The 21,192-nt window shown below is 43.7% G+C and overlaps 3 protein-coding genes and 1 pseudogene across 3 annotated transcripts; all 4 read left to right on the forward strand.

Moving 5' to 3' along the window:
* The first annotated feature begins 163 nt into the window (after positions 1-163).
* On the forward strand, positions 164-18,841 carry LOC136479104 (uncharacterized). The gene is made up of 3 exons (XM_066477076.1): positions 164-1,051; positions 16,232-16,763; positions 18,798-18,841. Exons 1-3 carry the CDS (start codon positions 164-166, stop codon positions 18,839-18,841), a joined length of 1,464 nt encoding a protein of 487 aa, XP_066333173.1.
* Positions 2,549-4,515, forward strand: LOC136483828 (uncharacterized; annotated as a pseudogene).
* LOC136481220 (uncharacterized) lies at positions 12,392-13,988 on the forward strand. Its single transcript, XM_066478574.1, has one exon. It carries the CDS (start codon positions 12,429-12,431, stop codon positions 13,509-13,511), a length of 1,083 nt encoding a protein of 360 aa, XP_066334671.1. The 5' UTR covers positions 12,392-12,428; the 3' UTR covers positions 13,512-13,988.
* On the forward strand, positions 13,686-15,702 carry LOC136481219 (uncharacterized). The gene is made up of 6 exons (XM_066478573.1): positions 13,686-14,404; positions 14,483-14,746; positions 14,837-14,947; positions 15,054-15,138; positions 15,222-15,314; positions 15,396-15,702. The coding sequence occupies exons 1-5, from the start codon at positions 13,686-13,688 to the stop codon at positions 15,228-15,230; spliced, it is 1,188 nt and encodes a 395-aa protein (XP_066334670.1). The 3' UTR covers positions 15,231-15,314; positions 15,396-15,702.
* Positions 18,842-21,192: the final 2,351 nt, after the last annotated feature.

Genomic DNA, 21,192 nt, shown 5'->3' on the forward strand with positions numbered 1-21,192 from the left:
TTGACATCAAGTACTACGTTGTGAAAGATAGAATCCAAGATCAGACAATTAATGCCAAGTACATAAGTACAAAGTTGATGCTAGCGGATCCGCTCACTAAAGGCCTACCACCCATTGTATTCAAAGGACATGTTGCCGGCATGGGTCTGGTAGAGAGCCTCTGATGGATGTGGTTCTGCCTCCCCTCCCTTCCCAGGAGGAGGAAGGCGGCAGGCTGAGCCCAAGCTGGGTCCTCCTCGACGAGACCGCCTATGTCTCCGCCGACTCCGTCTCCAACTCCACCACCGCCGTCGGACAGATGAGCACCGGCAAATCCATTAACTTCTCCTTGTGCCTCGGCCGCCCCCCGCTCCTCTCCAACCTCTGCGCCCACTTCATAGGCCCTGTCTTTGGCCCCACCGTGGGCACCGTCTTCGGGCCCCCCGCCGGCACCCCGGCCGTGCGCTGCGTCAGAGTTCCCCCCATTGTCGTTAGCACACACGCCGATCTAGCCCTCCTCCGCATCACCATCCCGAGCGCGCCGGGCATCAACGACGATAGCTCCTTCGACTACTTCGTCTACACAGCCCGCCAGCGCCCGGGTGCCTCCTCCCTCGACCTGCTCCCGAGGCCCACTGGCTCCCCCTGCTTCCAGGACAGTGATGTCGCCATCCTACGCTGCTCCAGTGGCGGCTCCCGCTACGTCATCGCCGCCCTCAAGATCACCGGCAACCAATTGCACTTCAGGCTCCAGCGCTATGACTCTGACACCCGCAGCTGGACCATGATGCCCTTGTCCTTTCACCAACCAGAGAGAGACAGGGTGCTCCCCATCCCCGACTCGGCCACCGAGGAGGTCTTCCACAACACTACCAAGGTCGTCGTTCTCGGATCTACAACCGTTGGTTGGGCCAATCTGTGGAGGGGCATCCTGTTCTGCGACGTGCTCAATAAAAACCCCGTGCTCCGTGACATGCCACTGCCCAAGTCGGCGAGGAGCAACAGAAGTAGCTTCTGCGTAGGTAGCCCAATCGGTCAGAGGGACATCACCGTCCTCACAATCCTAGAGGAGGTCACTACGCCAGATTCGCGCAGTAGGAACGGGGCCATTTTTACTGTAGGGGCGGCTAGGGTTGGGGGGCCCCCCTACAGTGGGCGTCCTCGGGCCCCAGTAGCCCAGCCACCCCTATAGATGGCACTGTAGGGGCGGCTGGTAACCTGAGCCGCCCCTACAGTTGGGGCTGATCTGTAGGGGCGGCTCAATCACCAGCCGTCCCTGCAGTGACCATTTTGTAGGGGCGGCTACCACCAGCCGCCCCTGCTGTTCTACTGTAGGGGCGGCTGAATCACCAGCCGCCCCTACTGACAACGCACGAATAAATAGCAGCAGCCACCCCTTCTTCCACCTCGGGACATACTCTTCTAAAAAAAAGGTTGGGAGGCCTTTGGCTCCTCCTAAAAATTGCTCTACTAAGGGGGAAGATTTTGATCTCAAATCCTTTGATGAAGAGGCTCTAAAAGGTAAGGAAATGCTTCTACAACTCTTTATTTGAAGTTTAATTCGTTGGTTAATCAGTAATTTGATTTTTGGTTTTCTCTTTCATCCATGGAGCTTGAGCTAGTTATGAGTGAAATTGGACTCTAATTTTCACTATACTAGGGTAATAGGTAGGAAAGTAAGATTGCACCCTTTGTTAGTACATCTTTGTTGATTTTAGTGTAGTATTAGTGAAGTTTGATGCATGTGTCATGAAACCCTATATCTAGATCTAGATCTAGGATTTTGTTTTTATATTCTTTTTCAATTTTTTCTTTATGTGACTAGGGTTTGCATGTAGGTGAATGTGTAAGATTTTAATTGTTGCTAATGTGTAAAATATCCTCTACCATGGCTACTAATTATCATTTAATATTTATTTTGATTCCTTTCTATAATGTGTGTTTTTAATTAGTTATGGATAAATAGGCCATTAATTAATTATCCTCTACCACGAAATTGGAATGGAGTTTGCATGAAAGGTAGTGGATGAAATATTAAATGTTGCTAATTGTTTTCTTTGAAATTGTTTATTTGAACCTATCAATTTATATTTCAAAATATTTATGCATTAATATTCAATTAATTAACTATCCTCTACTACCATGGTGCATGTCTCAGGTATATACAATTATTCTCGAGTAATATTCTTTTTTTGGTTGTTTTGTTTCTATAAGATGGACTACAGGAACTCTTGGATGTATGGTTCGTTAAGACACGACGCTCTTTTCCGTGATGAGGTGGACAAATTCATCAAAGCCGCAGAGAAGCATGCAGCGACGTTGAAAGAGAATAGTGACACGATTATTTGTCCCTGCAAAGATTGCAAGAATCTTATTGCATTTCGAGATGTGAGTACCATCAAAGAACATCTGATTAGGAGAGGATTTGTTCTGGACTACACCGTGTGGGTTCATCATGGTGAAACAGTGGTTGTTGATGACAGCGACGATGATCTAGCTGATGAAGCTGAAACCCAAGCATACTTGTCCCGATTCACAGACGATCTTGAGCAACAAATGGATCGTGACTATGGCAATCAACAAGGTGGTGGCTTTGGCAATGAACAAGGTGGTGATGATGCTGGTGGTGTCAGCATTGATGGCGAAGCACGTGAGGGGGATGCAGATGACGATGACAACTTGGACGAAATGCTTGGGGCCTTGGGACCAGAAATATTAGAAAAGAGCAGGAGAGGTCTAGAAAATCTTGAGAGGGTGACAAAAGCATCGAAGAAGACTGTGTATGATGCTGAGAAGGGATGTCCGACATACTTCACACTGCTACGTTTTGTGCTTGAGCTACTCATCCTGAAGGCTAAGTACGGCTGGTCGGACTACAGTTTCAATGATCTGTTGTGCCTCATGTCACGGTTGCTCCCACAGCCGAACATAGTTCCTGCCAACACATACCAAGCGAAGAAGGTTATAAGTCCACTCACATTGGGGGTTGAAAAAATCCATGCATGCCCCAACCACTGTATCCTTTTTCGGCATGGCACATCGTTCGAGACTTTAGATACATGTCCTAGGTGTGGGGCTAGTCGGTACAAGAACAATGACCTTCAAAGTGGGGTGGAAGCCTCCACAGGAAAGAGGAAGAAGGGTGGGAAGAAGGTGGTGCAAGAATCTCAACCCCCAGAGGAAACTCTATTAGGCAACGATGCAAATAAGAGAAGAATTCCTGCCCTGGTTATGTGGTACTTGCCAGTGACTGACCGCTTGAGGCGTATGTTCCTAAACCCTAAGGAAGCCGCACTGATGACATGGTGGGATGATGAGCGTAAGATGGATGATGATACGATCGCACACCTGGCCGATTGTAGCCAGTGGCAAGCGTTCGATGCCAAGTACAAAGCAGAATTCAGTGATGACCCATGGAATGTATGGTTCAGCTTGAGCACTGATGGAATGAATCCTTTCAATGAGAGGATGACCGACCACAGCACATGGCCAGTCATCTTGACCATGTACAACCTCCCAACATATTTGTGTTAGAAGAGGAAGTACCTTCTCCTCACCATTCTTATCTCCGGCCCTAAACAACCAGGCATTGATATAGACGTGTTCTTGGAGCCTCTGATGCAAGAAATGGAGAGGCTATGGAGGTATGGGGAGCCGATGTACGATGCATTCCGGCGGGAGGACTTTATATGCAAAGCAATAATATTTGTTACTACCAATGATTACCCCGCGCTGTTTGCCCTGTTTGGATAGTTCAAAGGCAAGACTGGATGCTTAGTCTGTTTGGATGGTACTAAATGGGTGTTCCTAGATGGATCCAGGAAGATAGTTTACATAAGGAACCGGCGCTTCTTAAAGACAGGTCACAAGTACTGTGGCAAATTGTACCTAAGATACTATGACAACATCCCGGAGGATGAACCCCCTCCAGAGAGACGTCGTAATGGAGAACATGTGTTCAGAATGATCCAAAACATACACGTCGTCTATGGAAAGAAGAATTCGGATGGAACGATTAGAGATAGAAGCACACCTCCCATCGAAGGCGTACCATTCAAGAAGCAATCGATCTTCTTTCAGTACCTGCCTTATTGGCCAGACTTGGAGGTCCCCCATGCCATTGATGCGATGCACGTGTAGAAGAATGTCTTTGAGAGTCTCATGGCTACCTTGATGGACACGGGCAAGTCAAAGGATGGTCTCAGATCATGGAAAGACATGGTGCAACTGAATGTGATGCGGGAGCTTTGGCCGGTACAGCAAGATAATGGCAAGTACAGTCTTCCCGCGGCTAGCTTCAACCTAACCCTAGACGAGAGGAGAGCTATATGCAATTTCCTTAGGGGGGTCAGAGTGCCGACTGGGTTTTTGGCGACCCCAAAGAAGCTAGTGTCGATGAAGGACCTATCATTAACATACTGCAAGGCTCACGATTGTCATGTGATGCTGACAGTGTTCCTACCAATTGCAATCAGGGCTATAAAGCCAGAGTTCCTAAAGATGGCCATCACCCGCATGTGCTACTTCTTTTCGAAGATCTCACAGAAGACGATTCGCAGGCAAGAGCTGAGTGACCTACATGAATTCATGGTGGAGACCCAGAACCAGCTAGAGATGTGTTTACCTCCCACTTTTTTTGATATAATGGTACATCTCATGATTCACCTGGTTCATCAGATCAAGGCGCTGGGCCCTAGCTTCTTGCATGAAATGTGGTCCTACGAGCGGTTCATGTCGGTTCTAAGCCGATACGTGCATAACCGAACACACCCAGAGGGCTCCATGATAGAGGGTTATAATTCCGAAGAAGTCGTCGAGTGCTGCCAAGAGTGGCTAAAAGTACAGAGAGGGATTGGTAATCCCGATTCTCGTCACAAGGGAAGGCTAGCTGGGAAGGGCACAAGTGGTAGGAAAGTGTTCCTCGACAATGATTACAGAGAGGTGAGTCGGGCGCATTACAGTGTCTTGCAGAGTATGGCAGTGATGCAACCGTACATTGATGAACACATGGCTATCATTATGGCCGAGAGGAATGGCCGTTCAGATGATTGGGTCATGAAACAGCATAAGCAACGCCTAACATCATGGTTGAAGGACCAGAACATACAGCCTGGAGAAACCATAGATTCTATTACCATCAGTTGGTTGGCGACTAGGCCATTGAAATAGGTGACGTCTTGGAATGCTTATGACATCAATGGGTACACATACTATACCAACACAAAGGACAGGAAATCTGTGAATCAGAATAGCGGCGTCCGAATAGAGGCTCTCGACGGAGTGGGGCGAAAGGTGCTGTACTTTGGCATAATTGAAGATATATGGGAACTTGACTATGGAAGGGATATAAAGGTGGCCCTGTTTCGATGCCGCTGGATCAAGCAACATCAATTAAATGAGATCGAACAGAGAGTCGTCGACCTCCAGAATGTAGGCTACCAGGATGACCCTTGGGTGCTCGCTGAACGAGTCGCGCAAGTCTTCTATATGCCCGACCCGCAAAGTAACCTCCCCCCAAAGAAGAAGACAAAGCACGTGGTGGCCTCTGGAAAACAATATATCATCGGAGTTGATGGCGTGGACGATGTTGAAGCTTACAATAAGTGTGATGAGATGCCGCTATTCACAGACTTTTGTAAGAAGATCGAGGTTGTGGAAAAGAACCTGCCCAAAGATGTATTGCCATGGGAACGAAAAGGTGTCAAGGGGAAAGTTGTTATGGTGGGCTAGCTAGTTTATGTAAGTGTGTCAGTGTTCGTAAGACTACATTCATGTATGTGTGTGTGAGACTACATTTATGTATGTGTGTGAGACAACATTCATGTATGTGTGTGTGAGACTACATTCATGTATGTTTGTGTGAACAATGTGTACTAAGAATTTAACAAATTATGAAATTACCAAAATAAAAGTTGTAGATCTCCATGAGTTATTCAACTTTGGTATTCATTACTTTTTCAGTTGAATTGATTTGGGGGTCCAAATTTTGGTTCGAACTTGTCATTTTTTTAAATTTCAAATTTGAAAGGTCCAAATTTTGTCAAATGACAAGATGACTAAAATAAAAATTGTAGATATTAATGAGTTAAACAACTTTGGTATTCATCACTTTTTATGTTGAAATCAATTTGGGTCTCAAATTTTGGTTCGAACTTGTCATTTTTTAAAATTTCAAATTTGAAAGGTTCAAATTTTGTCAAATGACAAGATAACCAAAATAAAAGTTGTAGATCTTGATGAGTTGAACAACTTTTGTATTCATCACTTTTACATCTGAAATCATTTAGGGTTTTAAATTTTGGTTTGAACTTGTCAAATTTTAAATTTTAAATTTTAAAATGTGTAAAACATTGTCACATCCAAGTTTGATCAAACTTAAATGCTGAATCATGATTTTAGAAATTTTTAGGAAAAAAAACCATCACATTTGGAGTTAGTATGAGGGAGAATAACTGGTTACAAAATTTACCCATAGATTAAAAAGAGAAATCACACTGTTCTAGATGATCCTTACATGATCATAGTGAACAGTGTGTTTTTTTTAATCTGTGGGTCAACTTTGTAACTAGTTTTTCTTTCTCATACTAACTCTAAATCTGATGATTTTTTTTCTAAAATTTTCTAAAATCATTCTCTATCAATTTATTTTGTTGGTTTTGTCAATATATACATATGAAAAGTTTGAGCAATTTAAATTTTGAATTTTAAAAAAAATGCAACTTCAGACAAGATTTTGGTACCCCAAATGATTTCAGCTGAAAAAGTGATAAATACTAAAGTTGAATAACTCATCAAGATCTACAACTTTTGTATTGGTCATTTCTTCATATGATAAAGTGGTAATGACATTGTTCACAAATGTGACACATCTCTCATAAGGTTTTATAAACTATATGAGACATGTGTAAGATTAATGAACAATGTATGCTAAGAATTTGTCAAATGAAAAAATGACCAAAATAAAAGTTGTAGATATTCATGAGTTGAACAACTTTGGTATTCATCACTTTTTATGTTGAAATCATTTTGGGTCTAAAATTTTGGTTCGAACTTATCGTTTTTCAAAATTTTAAATTTGAAAGGTTCGAATTTTGTCAAATGACAAGATGACTAAAATAAAAATTATACATATTAATGAGTTGAACAACTTTAGTATTCATCACTTTTTATGTTGAAATTATTTTGGGTCTCAAATTTTGGTTCGAACTTGTCATTTTTTCAAATTTCAAATTTGAAAGGTTCAAATTTTGTCAAATGACAAGATGACCAAAATAAAAGTTGTAGATATTAATGAGTTGAACAACTTTGGTATTCATCACTTTTTATGTTGAAATCATTTTGGGTCTCAAATTTTAGTTCGAACTTGTCATTTTTTCAAATTTCAAATTTGAAAGGTTCAAATTTTGTCAAATGACAAGTTGACCAAAATAAAAGTTGTAGATATTAATGAGTTGAACAACTTTGGTGTTTATCAAATTTTCATTTGAGATCATTTGTTGTCTCAAAATTATTTTAGTAATTTTGATTTTAATTTTTTAAAATTTATTTTTTTTTCCATTTTTCAAGGTTAAATTTTGCAATTTTAAACTGTTGTAGTTGTTTTAGTTATTGTATATGTAAATATATCTATAAAAAAATAATTATAAAATTTTGTACTGTATTATTTATTATTTACATGTGAATAATTCATTTTTATTAGAATTTTGAAAAAAAAATTCAATTGTAGGGGCGGCTTATAACCTCAGCCGCCCCTACAGTGGTTCTGTGTGCTGTAGGGGCGGCTTATAACCTCAGCCGCCCCTACAGTGTATCTGTAGGGGCGGCTTATAACCTCAGCCGCCCCTACAGTGTCGCTGAGGTATATAACCGTGCCGGCCCCGTGGGCGCTAAGTGTTGGGCGCTGAGGTATACTACAGTGCCGTCACGCTGCCCAAATTCGCCGCCGGCGCCGCCGCACCGCCGCACCTGCACCGCCGTCGCATGCCCCTCCCTGACCCTCCACCGACTCCTCCACCGTCCCCTGACCCCAATCGCCGCCCCCGCCCCATCCAACGCCGTTCCCCAGGCCGCGACGGCGGCTAGGGTTTGGGAGCACTCCTCGGCGCGGCCTCGACGACGGCGGACAGGGGACCAGCTCGTCGTTCCCCCCTGCAGCAGCGACCAGCGAGGGGAGAAGAGGTTGGTAAAATACTTTTTGTAGGATTGCTGATTAGAGTTGTAAGCCCCTTTCTATTCTAGTGGGTTTTCTTAAATTATACAAATTGATGTGAGGCCTGACAGTAGTATAGACCATGAGATGAGGTTGGATTGCTGATTAGTACATCCACCAAATAAACGTTCGCCAGCAAATGTTCTCGGTATTGAGAACGAACTAGGTTTTGGAATTTTGTAGGATGAATAAACCTAAATAAATTCTAGATCTGAGGTGGTTATTAATTAGGAGGTTAGACACTCAACTTTCAGAGAACGTGTTATGATCTCTTTGGATTTCTCACTGCACTACCCGAATCCATTTTCCCCCTGACGATAGGGAACACTCCTTGCGGCTGACCACCAGAGATCTGACTGCCAAGATTGTGAAGGTTTCTCTATGAACCTGATGCCCCCAAATGTTATTCAAGATCTGAGTGCCAAGATTGTGAAGGGTTGGGCTGCAGTAGTGGCTCGCCACGGCGTTTGCTGCTGTGTACTGTCTGCCACCTCACAAGACTATGTGTGATTGAAGGTAAAGATGTAGACTGCCACTCTGCCTTATGTTCTTCCTATTCTTTTTGTATGGGAAATTTCTTAGGTAAATTGTGCTGTGTGTATTCCAGTTGGAAATTGAAAGAATGGTCTGATGCATGATCGATCTCCCGCCCTCAATTAAGAAATCTTGGGCTAGTTGGCAAGTTCTTATTTTCTCGGTATTAGATTGGAATTTAGTACACTGTCAGGATAATAAAGAGCTTAAGTCTCTGCCATAATGCAGAAAAGTGCTAGCTAGATGTTATTTTCACTAGTGGCAGATGGGGCTGATGCTAAATGATTTAATTTTTGGATTTATAGTTGGTGATAAAATTTTCAGACTTATGGTCATAAGGGAGGAGAGATATTTATTGAACTTTTATTAGCTGCTACTACTATCAGAAGAATAAGATAGCATCTTCTGGAAGATATGATCAATGTTCATTCCTAGCTAATACTTCACATGAGTGGTCTTCTTATGCCAGCCACACAGATATTAGTTTGTGAATGCATTTAGTTAGCACCAGCTCTGCTTCAACAGTTGAGTATGTAGCCATATACTTTGACAGCTCAGCCTTACTTCTTTTTATTCGTTGATACGGTGTATTGTGCTCCAGCTTTAGTTTGTAAATACATGGATTTCCATGAGTCTAGGTCTCGAGTGTCTGCTCAATACTTGCAGACAGAACAGAACAATGGGTGATTACTACCTGCTTTCAGTTTTGGATACAAGCCATATGTGAGTCTGACTTGTTCTTAGTAGTAACCCCTTTTTAACCTTTTGATAAAAAAAAACAAGTAGTTGAGCAGTACATACAGTACTTACTAGTAGAGAACAAAAGTGGCAGATACAAGTAGTTGAGCAGTACATACAGTACTTACTAGTAGAGAACAAAAGTGGCAGATTCGGCCCAAAATCTCTTGGAATCCGAGGGATTCATAGCTCAGATCGTACAAAATCATGCTTTAAGCTGCAAGTAATCCGGCTGTCAGTGTCTCAGCGAGCACATCACCGTGGTAATTATAAACATGCAGCAACTTTTCACCCTCCCCCTCTCTCCCCAGCTCCTAATCATGACCTCAAATCTTTTATTTTCCCCTGTTGGCAAGCAAGCAGGAATGATGCCAGCATAGTACGTAGTTGCCTAGGCCCTAGCCGAAGCAGAGCCTTTTTGCTCTTTGGGTAAGCACAAGACAAAATGTACATGGCATATGGCGACATGGCTTTGTTCCGCATCATGAGGCATCATTGGCCATGCTGCTGCCATTGTGCCTGAGAGGAGCAAGCTATCATGATTCATGATCCTTGGGCGTCCATGGCGACAACCCTCCAAAGTGCAGGATCAATTAGAGGATGGATGGATCGGCCAGGCTAATGAGCGTCCTTGATTGCAGAATCATGTGCTCTTTTTTTCCATTTTACAACCAAGTATTGCAATCCTCCTTGATAAACTGCCTGCTACTACATGCCTGCAACTGCAGTGCCACCATTGCAGAAAGCCAGAAACACACACACGCAGCGCCGCAGTGGCAGGCGAGGCGAGTGGACACTGGACAGCGGTGCCTGCCTCAGTGTCTCTGCTGGTTTGCCATCAAAGCGCCGTGGTGGTGGCCGTCTGAAACTCTGATGAAAGCCTCTTAACCTGATCAAAGAAACAGAGTTGGAGTTTCTTTGATCAGCCAGTAGCTAATCAAAGAAATAGAAAGACACCCAGCTGATGCTAAATCATGCTGTGGAGTTTTATAAAATCCTCTTTGCAGAGGAAGAAGTATAGTCTGCTTAGGGCCCAGTGTACACGCTGACTTAGGACATGTTTGCATCCCATTGTCTAGAATTCTTATCCATATTCACATAAGCGCCTGTTAGTAAGGAATCCATTTCTATGACTGCCTGCCCTCTTTTCCTCGAGACAAATGTCACAGAAAATAGAAGTATTTTCAGAAGACCAATTCAATTTGTCACAGATTATACCCATCTAGAATGTTTCAATCAATTTTAATATATCAACAAGATGTAATTTTACAACATGTAAGGCATGAAAACTTAAAATATCTAGAGCCTGGACGACTGCATAGAAAATGTTATTTTTATATTTTTCAAATGGTCTGATCAGTTCTCTATATGATAGTGGTCGTTTACTGCGCTAAATAAAGATCATAAGGGAAATCATGGAACAGCTGTTAGAAATCAAATTAAAATAAATATTACCAAGCTTCATCCTGTCTTTGCAAGAATATTTTAGAATGGACTAAAGTGGATCAAGTTTGGCTGTGCTGCACTGCAGTGCTTTGCAATAATCCTACAAAGTCTAAACGTTATTGGCTAAACTTTCATTTTGCGGGCTGTTTGAACTTGAGTATGCAAATGCCTTTGTGTAGTCATTCCTGCCAATATCAAGAGGTACCCTACCCTCCTGATATAAAAAATGATCTTGTATGCCATAGCTTCAGGCATGATGAAGGAGGCAGTGACCAAGTCTGTTGCTTATATATAATATATGGGTCCCACAATGTGTTAGTCCATCTTGCCATAAGCTTTGTTTGTATAGCTTTCTTGTTGGTTTATATGGCATCTGGTGCATGTGGCAAGATAGAGTATCTGGTGATAGAATTTTAGATTTAAAATCGAATTGTGGCTGCAAGAAACTTCCAACACAAGAACGGTCAGTATCGTTTCAGATATTCTGTCCTGTTATTGTGCTCAAACTGCTCAGGCTGTGTTTCCTGCAATGCAAAGCCTGGGTTTACATGGTGATTGGAGACTACAGAGATATCATTCTCTGGGCCGCTACTAGTACCACTAGTACTACTACAAGTACTACTACTACTAGTACTACTACTTGTATTACTAGTACTACTACTTCTACCACTAGTACTACTACTTCTACTACTTATACTACTTTTTTTCTTGCATCTCTTAGAACAAGGCATAATGTCGCGAACATCAAAGAGTGCATCCCGATGCCCCGTGAATGATGAGCAGCCATCCCATGGAGAGCAAGAACTAGATGACCAGCTTACTCAGGAGCAGTTCAATAACGAGTTAGAAAAGGGTCTAGAAGTGATGCTTACTCAGGAGGACCTTGTCGATGATGAGGATCCAGTGGGGGGAGCCCAGGGAAGAGAAGGCGGAGAGGATGCCCAAGGCGAAGAAGAGGATGATGATGACGACACCTCATCAGGGGGATATGTAAGTCCCGAGGATCCTTTCCCACAAGAACCCAGATGGAGGCCAACGGAGGACGAGTTGGACAAGGATTTTGATCCGAACGACGAGGTACGGATAAAGCCTTAGTAGCTTGTAAATTTGGCTAATGCTATGGCTTTATGTTACCTCTGCTAACACTTTTGACTTGCCGGATACACAGGTTGTCCCTACTCAACCTCTGAAAAGACGACGTCGGCCTCCGGCTCGTCTTGCCGGACAATACGTAGCGGGGCAAAGGAGATCAAAGGAAGGAGCCATAGGTACTCACAATGAGGCCTCCGCTCCACAACCTCAGGACACAACCACGACTGAGACTGCCCAGCCAAAGAGGAAACGAGGGGGGATTAGAAAGCCAAACCAATATCACGACAAGGAATGCTATGTGATAACGGAGGTCGGACCAGACGGGCAGATCCTTGGGCCATATACATACAGGGCGAAATTCTGTAATCACATCGGGTTTGTAGTTAGAGATAAGTTGAACCCAGCTATCTGTAGCTGGAATCTTGTACCTATGAGCCAAAAGGTAGACCTATGGGAGAAGCTGAAGCAGAACTTCAGGTTTCCAGAGAGAACGCACGAGTTGGTACAACAAAATGCTTTTAAGATAATGGGGCAGAGCTTCCGACGTTGGCGGTCAGATCTGAACAAGAACTTTATCCAACAGAAGTTAACTCCTTTCCACGAGTATGGCAACATAACTCCTAGTCAATGGGAGGAGCTCGTGGCTGAGAAGACTTCAGAGGCATCATTGTCCCTCAGTGCCCGTAACAGCGAGCAGGCGAAGAAGAACCAACACTACCCTCGTCTAGGCCCCGGTGGCTACGCTGGCAAGCAAGAGGTCTTTAGGAAGATGGACGCAGAGGCCGAAGCTGCCGGGAATACGGAAGTGCCAAAGTTGAAGCCATGCCTTAAACAGTGGATATACGCGAGGAGTGTCGATTCATCCGGTAGTAGCCTCAAGTTTGCTAAGCCGGAGACCGGAGAGGTAGTATCAAAAATACTGAAACTTGCTGAAGACAAGGAGAAGGGCGCATTCAACCCTTCCAGAGAGAGGGACGAGCTTACCGTTGCCTTGGGAAACCCCGAGCACACAGGACGCACCAGGGGGCTAGGGAAGAGGATGTCCTGGAAGCACGGATTCGTAGAGGAGAGGCACATGTACAAGAAACATGGCAGAGACGGAGAGTCTAATCTTGAGCGCCAAGTGAAGGCTCTAGTTGAAAAGATGTTGGTGGAGAAAGGACTATCTACGATGGAGCCACAGACACCAATGGGGCCGCCCAGAGAACTGGTGGTAGTTGGCAGCCCTCCGGATGTTCCCAGCAGTCAAGGTTCTAATGCAACCGAAACCCCCGTCGATCGCATACGGGCGCCAACCAGTTGTAAATTGGTGGTTCCGATGGGCAGGCAAAACGTGATCATTGAGGTGGCAACGGGCGTGGCACATCCTCCGGGCGGCACGTGGCACAATAGGGACATCCCGCAGGATTACACTCGGGTCGAGGTGCATACCGTGAAGCCCGAGTTCATGACTTGGAAGATAGAACACCCTACTCCCGAGGGGCTCGTGTTACTTGGAGACATCATGAACTAGTTCATCCTCTGGCATAGACGGGACATTGTATTGACCGAGTCTTCGCCAACTCCGACTGAAGTTCATCCTCAGGAGCGACCCGTCGAGGACGGGAAGGTATACTCACCGGCCCATGACCATGACCACCACACGCTAGAGACTTCTCCACCTCATACCGAGCAAGGGCATGATGACATGCCACATCCTTCTCCACCTCGTATCGAGCATGGGCATGATGACATGCCACATCCTTCTCCACCTCGTACCGAGCAAAGGCATGATGAGATGCAACATTCTTATCAACAAGCGCAGCCGATACATGAACAACAAGTGTCTCATGAACAGCAATTGCCTCATGAACAGCCGATACGTGAAGAACAAGTGGCCCTTGGAGCAGGTGATGCACAAGTTGACAAGGACGTGCCCGAATGGGAAGCTCGAAACAAAATCCCAATCAAGATAAGGCCATCGTATGTGGGCATTAATGACGTCTCGTCGGTGCACAAGTGGATGGCTCATGACCAGTTCAAGCCTAAGAACCAAGTAAAAGAATTCAGAGCACCAGCTTCTGAGGAGGGCACCACTGAGGAGGGCACCACTAGCAAACTGCACAAAGGGTTTAACAAGTATCCAGTTGTTGATAACCTCAAATGGTCAGATGATTGCCTGGATAAATATGAAAAAGGCAAGAACTTCCTACCAAACCGAGTCATACAGTGCTTGCCACGTGGAATGAGAAAGTTCCACGATTGGTACTTGCGTGCTCAGATAACAGAACTAGAAATCTTACAAGCATGGATCCCTGCCGGCACATTTAGAGCCCCAGGTGGGCAAATTACCATTGAGTTTAAGGATATCCAGGCATGCTTCCACCTCGGACGAATGGAAATGAATCTGATTCGCATATGGTGCTTGTATGTCCTTGCCCTCTCGATATGATATGAATGTAATCTTTTAATTTTGTTGTAACTAACCCGCGCTGTGATTTGTAGAATGCAAGCGGACTTTGTGAAAAAGAGGCCAGCTCTGAAACACGGGTATATAGATCCTTCACCTATAGCATCAACAAATTTTAATTACCCTAAAGAGTGGAAACTAGATTGCAAAGAACTAGGAGCTGGAAAGACACTTAAGAAGAAAGAGGACATTAGGAACAAGAAAATATTGGAAGAGTCCCTCAAGGTTGCGGCATACATTGCCCTATGTTTTAAAAATCTCCAACAACACGATAATATATGGATACCATACCACTTCAAGTAAGTTCGACTGTATACTTAGCTTTGTTCAATATACTTTGTTCAATGCAAAAGAGCTTATGTGTTCCTTCTATGACTAAATTCATGCAGCGATCACTGGATTTGCATAGGCGTCTGGCTCTCACATAGCATGGCATGGGTCTTTGATTCAGCGGATTTCCCAGTCGAGACATACAAAGACTTCATAACAATTGTCAAGACGTATATATATTGACAATCCTCATTTTAGCTACTATGTTTGTATACATACTTGTAAGGTTCAATGTGGGATACTAACAAGTTGCATTTGCTAAAACCATTGGAACAGGGCATTCAGGCACTATGTCCAGGAACATAAGGGGAGACATCATCCAAATAGGAAGGAAAAGTTGTATGTCAAAACTCTATGTGTGGTAAGTGTCATTTACTTTGGTACTCCATATATTACGTGTCTGTCAATAGCATTACTTAACATCTCCATATGCAAAACACACAGTGCCCCTAGCAGAAGCCTGGGAGTCTACATCGTGGATACTACACATGTATTATGATGAGTACCATCGGTGGCTACAACAGAAACCCCAATCTGGTAAGTTTGAACCTCTTCGCTTGTAGTATGAAAAGTTCGCATATGTTGTGATATAGTAAACCTAAACTCTTTCTCTTGTAGTTGGAGAAAGATAAAGACACGAGAAGGAACCCATACAAGGATGATGAGCTCTTAGAGATGGTCGGCGACCTTTGCAACTTTATAATGGACCAGATTGTGTATCATAAAGACACTTACCATCATCTTCTTTCCGACTTAGGTAGTAATCCTCTGTACAAACACCTTCGGGAGACTGATAGGTTAGCCCTAGGCCGTTGATGACAATGTGGACTTGTGGTATGATTTGGATCAGACTTTGAAACGGTTTGGACTTTGTTTTGCATGTGGACTTGTGGATATCTTAATGAACTATGTTGTAATGATGGACTTCATAATGGACTATGTTGTAATGATGGACTTTTGTGAATTATGATTTGTGATGATGGTCTTGTGTTTATGGATGTATATATGTATATTTGTGGCGGTCAGATTCGAATTTGAATTATATATATATATATATATATATATATATATATATATATATATATATATATATGTGGTCAGATTTGAATTTGAATTATTTTTTTTGCTGGAAAATCCACTGTAGGGGCGGTTCTTGATTGAACCGCCCTTACAAATACACACAGCAGGGGCGGCTGGTGATACGGCCGACCTTAAAGAAGTACACTACAGGGGCGGCTGATATTACCAGCCGCCCTTACAGAGGGAACTGTAGGGGTGGCTGAAAACACCAGCCGCCCTTACAGAGGGAACTGTAGGGGCGGCTGAAAACACCAGCCGCCCCTACAGGGGCGGTTACAGAGGCACCCTCTGTAGGAACACATTGGGAAGGGCGGCTGGCGCAGCCACCCCTACAGAGGCTCTAGAGCCGTCTCTACAGTAACATTCTGTAGTAGTGGGTGAAGATCAAGTACGTCGACATGGAGTTTCGCCCTGGGGTTGTCCCATCACCTCAACGCCGGCAGCCGATGGACCACTCCGGCTCCAGCTCTGACGGTGAAGATGACTTTGACGTTGCTGACTACTGGACGGCCACCGTCTGGAGCATGCCAGTGCCGATTACTTCGTGGAACGACTGGCACAAGGATTGCACAATCGATGTGGCCGACACCATTGTCCAAAACCCAAGGCACTGCGAGGTGCTGCTGGAGTTGCCAACAAGGCTGAGCACTGATCCAGAGGATGCGGCGGTGAGCTTGAGAAGGCTGTGCACTGGTTACCCTACCTTGGGGCTTGGCATGGATGGCAATTTGGCCATTTATTTCTTGTCCAAGGTGGATGACCGTTCACCGGAGGGATGGGTGATCGAAGTTGGCGTCAAGGACAATAAGCTGCATGGCATCGCCAAGCTTGATGACAGGAAGAACAGGTCTTTCAGACGCTACTACCGTATCACTGATATCTCCAAATATCTGATCAGGGCTACAGGTAACTAATTATATCTACTTGATGTACTCATATTTGTTATATGTGGTTCAGCAGTCTTATTATCGTACAAATGATCATCTTTTTTTTTTGGCTCGTGTTGGTATGGGTAGTTGACTAGCATAGAATTTAAGACAGGTGAGCATAAACTTTGCATTAGTTATAGTATTGATAATCCCTCCCCTTGGACTATTCATAAAAGCCCTGTAAATTAAAACCCTGATGCTATAAAATTATGATTCGAGATCAATGAACAGATGATTTTGATTGTCCAGTTAAAACATTAAAAGGATAGGATTTCCCATGGACGGAGCCGTGTGGAGGTTATGTGGTTTCAACATGTTGGTCTTAGGATTAGGAGAATGAGGATAAAAAAATTGAGATAGAACTCAGCAGGTAATACCCTGATTCAAGAACCGGTGTCCAACTTGTTCATTTGCCAAATGAGCATACCTGTGATCTTGAATATTGAAGTGCCTCTTGAGCTCAAAAGTTTCCACTGGGTATTGCTATTGTTGATAGATGGACTAAAACTAACCTAGGTTTTACTAGTTAGTTTTGTGCTCCAGGCTGCCAAGTCAGTCTATAACTACCACTTCTTAAAAAAAACGATGAGCAGGAGCACTGCTGTTTCATTTAAGAACGAAGAAAATACCAGGTTCTACATAAGTTGTGATTACATAAACAACTGAAAAACAGCTCTAGAGTCTCATCAAAGAACCCTTACATCATCCTACAGCTGGCTCTCCACAAGCCATCTTTTGCAGGGACATCTCCTCCTTGATCAATAACAGGACATGTGTCTTAAAAAAAACGATGAGCAGGAGCACTGCTGTTTCATTTAAGAATGAAGAAAATACCAGGTTCTACATAAGTTGTGATTACATAAACAACTGAAAAACAGCTCTAGAGTCTCATCAAAGAACCCTTACATCATCCTACAGCTGGCTCTCCACAAGCCATCTTTTGCAGGGACATCTCCTCCTTGATCAATAATAGGACATGTGTCTTGTAGAGTTGTAGGACTGTTTTTGCTCTGAAATCCCCTCTTTCTTTCCTTCCAAATGTTCCAGATCATGTACAGTATGACAGCCGCCTTGATGCATTTCTGATCAGCAGGGATGTCCATCATGTTATTGTTCCGCCACTCCTCGAACATTTGGCTTCGATTCTGAGGAACCTGCACTTCATTGTGTCCAGTCTCAGTCGAGTTCCCACGCCTCTCGCATAACACCCAGTTTTCTAGGAGCAAGTATTTCTGGAAGTGCAAATTCTTTGATTCGTTAGCCTACCAGAATAGAGTGGACTCTCAACTCTGCAGAGACAGATAGGCTTGCCCTAGTGGCTGGCTGCACTCGGCAGCCATAAATGGCTGTCCACGCAAGTTTAGGTACGCAGCTCAATGCTCAAACCTGGCATTTCCTGGCACAATGGGCTGGCATCGCCTCTGAAACCAAAACACATGTAGTACTAGTTCTCAACCTACCATTACCAACTGGGGACTAGCATCATGGAGCAATCAAACCAATTAAAAGTGGCCATGGCCATCGTGCTCATGTTGTAGCACCAGAGCATAGTGCGTGAGTGTTGTAGCGCTAGGAATTGTCGGGATCTTTGGTTCTTGCAAAAATAAAGGATAATAAAGCCAGAATATTGGTTTTGGCTGGTGACAAAAGGAGGGTTACATAATGCTTTTTCTGTTTTTTTTTCCCCCACGGTCTCTTTGTCTGAACTTTCTTCCTTGTTGGTTTTTTTTTTTCTTGCCCTGCTCTGCTCTAATAATACTCGAGGCAGCTGAAGTCGCACCTAAAGAATTATATGGTTTATGTTGTTAAGAGAAATTTGGTTCCATAGTTGGCTCCATGGATGTAAACCAGGGAGCATCACATTTAGAATAGAAGCAGGGGCCCAACCGACCGTCCCTAATAATTCTTGCTTGAGTCTCGTTTATACAAATGGCAGTAAAACAGAAAAGAAAACAAATGGTAATTCTTGCTAGGGCCGAAGAATTAATCCTCCATGTGTTTCTTTGATCAGGCGCAGCAGGAGCCCTTGTACGGACCAGGATGCGTAATAAGTAGCAGAAAGTCTGGACATGAAGCAGGGGTATGCGACAAGGAGTGATGTATGATGAAGCTGGAGAAGAGATGCAAGATGCAGATGTTGGGTGATGAGGAGCTTACCGGGAAAAGTTTCTTTACCTAGGTGGTAATAGGGGTCTTGCATGGGTCATTTAGAATACCTGCTTCATGCAAAATAAAACAGAACCTGATCGATTTTGGCATGCGAAACACATAGCTGGCCTCTCTTATCTTGCCTGTTACTTTTTCCCCCCCTAACAGTTACGTTTCCAGTTATTATGCAGAGTACGAAATCTGCTACAGTAGTTATGGTATTACTGATACGCCTCTTGCAATGTTTGAAGAGCGGGAGCTATACTGCTGTTTCTCAGATAGAGGAGAGGCCTATGAAGTTGATTTGTTGGTCGAAATCCATGGATGCTGCTGCAGAAATGTCTCCAGATTCAGAGGCGCGGCAATCGCGCTGTGCCGTACATGCTTTTTCAGCCCACAAAACAGGCAGCCCAACTGACATCAGTAGCCCAACCTTTACTTGGATATATCTTTTTTTCGCATCATTGTCAAGTGGAATTCAGCAGGAAAGAGGGATTCCAGCAAAGATCCCATGTCTTTTCGGCTCGCTGAACTGAAGGAGCTAGAGAGACTGATGGACCAGCGCTCTTTGTCATCGTCTTTTTTTCAGCCATGGAAATTGCTGCGCCTCTACTTTCAAGATGCCCTGACAGCGAAATCGGGGGACGCCCAGAACCTCTTCCCTCCTTCCGGCTTTGCGGTTCTATTTGTACATGAGCTGAGATCGATGGCTGCTGCATAAATAAACATTTGTGGTATTTTACTAGGATGATACTACTACAGACTAGAGTTCAGTACTCCGTATTCAGTGATCTGATCTGATGATGATCTCGATCTGGTTCAATTATTGGAAAAAGTCTACTCAACCCTCCCACCTTTTATACTTGTCTACTTCACCCCCAACTATGAAACCGTCTGTTTTACCCCCTGAACTTTCTAAAACCGTCTATTTTACCTTCTGGGCGGTTTTCAGCGGCGGCTTTGCTACAATAACAGCGGGTCTGCTACAGTAACGGTGGTTTGCTACCGTGCCTGTGGTTTCGAATTTTTTTATTTATTTTCGGTGAATTTTTGAAAAATCATAGTAAATCATAGAAAAATCATAAAATGAAATATCTAATTTTGTTGGACTCCACATGAGTAGATCTACATAGTGAATATATAATACGGTATGCTTTAGTACAGAATTTTTACTGTAGCCTTAGATTAATTGGAAAATCTAATTTTGTCTGTAATTAATTGGAATAATTCATAGCTGCAGCTTCTATGGTCCAATTATGGTGAAATTTTTATGGTACGCTAATTATTGTATGCTTGAACTATAGTAAAAATTTCGTACTCATTGGACTATGTATAACTTAGTTATAGATAACTTCTAATTAATTACAGACAAAATTGGGTTTTCCAATTAATCTAAAGCTAAAAAAAAATTGTACTAAAGCATACCGTATTATATATTCATTGTGTAGATCTACTCATGTGGAGTCCAATAAAATTAGATTTTTGGTTTTATAATTTTTCTATGATTTACTATGATTTTTCAAAAATTCACCGAAAATAAATAAAAAAAGGAAATTCAAAACAACGACACTGTAGCAAACCCACCGTTACTGCAGCAGACCCGCTGTTACTGTAGCACAACCGCCGCTGAAAACCACCCAGGGGGTAACATAGACGGTTTTAGAAAGTTCAGGGGGTAAAACAGACGGTTTTATAGTTGGGGGGTGAAGTAGACCAAGTATGAAAGGTGGAGGGAGTTAAGTAGACTTTTTCCTTCAATTATTCATTGATCACATCCCCCATCAGAGCTAGTCAGCCTGTTCCGCTCGTGGTTTCAGTTGACTTTTCAGCCGTACCGTAGCTTATTCTGCCTCATATAATACTGTTCAATCGGCCGAAATTAGTCGAAAAACCACCGGTAGAACAGCCCAGTATCTCTAATCGCCGCCCGCCGGCAACCATGGATCATGACGAATTCGTTCCCTGCTTGAACCGGCCGGCCCAGCAGAATCCGTTGCATCATCCATCGCACAGTGAGTGCTGTACATTCTGAGCCCAAGAAGCAGCCGGGCCGCTCAACTGACCTCCATCAGCAGCAACTGATTTTAATTTTCTTTTTCCTAGAAAAAATACACACCTTTAATCCTTCATTTACTTATTACGTCTACAGTGGCAGTAGTGCATCGATCGATCTTTTTCTCCCGTCATTGTCAAGTGGAATTCAACAGAGAGGGACAGGAAAGAGGGGGAGCAAAGATATGCATGCATGGCCCTATCAC

Source organism: Miscanthus floridulus, chromosome 9 (assembly GCF_019320115.1).
Source record: "Miscanthus floridulus cultivar M001 chromosome 9, ASM1932011v1, whole genome shotgun sequence".
NCBI lineage: Eukaryota > Viridiplantae > Streptophyta > Magnoliopsida > Poales > Poaceae > Miscanthus > Miscanthus floridulus.

Excerpts from the sequence above, each read along its gene's own strand:
- LOC136479104 (XM_066477076.1), top strand. The coding sequence starts at position 164 with ATGGATGTGGTTCTGCCTCCCCTCCCTTCCCAGGAGGAGGAAGGCGGC. Across the intron at positions 1,052-16,231 it reads TCCTCACAATCCTAGAGGAG|TGGGTGAAGATCAAGTACGT; the intron begins GTCACTACGCCA and ends ATTCTGTAGTAG. Across the intron at positions 16,764-18,797 it reads ATATCTGATCAGGGCTACAG|GCGCAGCAGGAGCCCTTGTA; the intron begins GTAACTAATTAT and ends TTCTTTGATCAG.
- LOC136481219 (XM_066478573.1), top strand. The coding sequence starts at position 13,686 with ATGCCACATCCTTCTCCACCTCGTATCGAGCATGGGCATGATGACATG. Across the intron at positions 14,405-14,482 it reads CTGATTCGCATATGGTGCTT|AATGCAAGCGGACTTTGTGA; the intron begins GTATGTCCTTGC and ends TGTGATTTGTAG. Across the intron at positions 14,747-14,836 it reads TGGATACCATACCACTTCAA|CGATCACTGGATTTGCATAG; the intron begins GTAAGTTCGACT and ends AAATTCATGCAG.
- LOC136481220 (XM_066478574.1), top strand. The coding sequence starts at position 12,429 with ATGAGCCAAAAGGTAGACCTATGGGAGAAGCTGAAGCAGAACTTCAGG.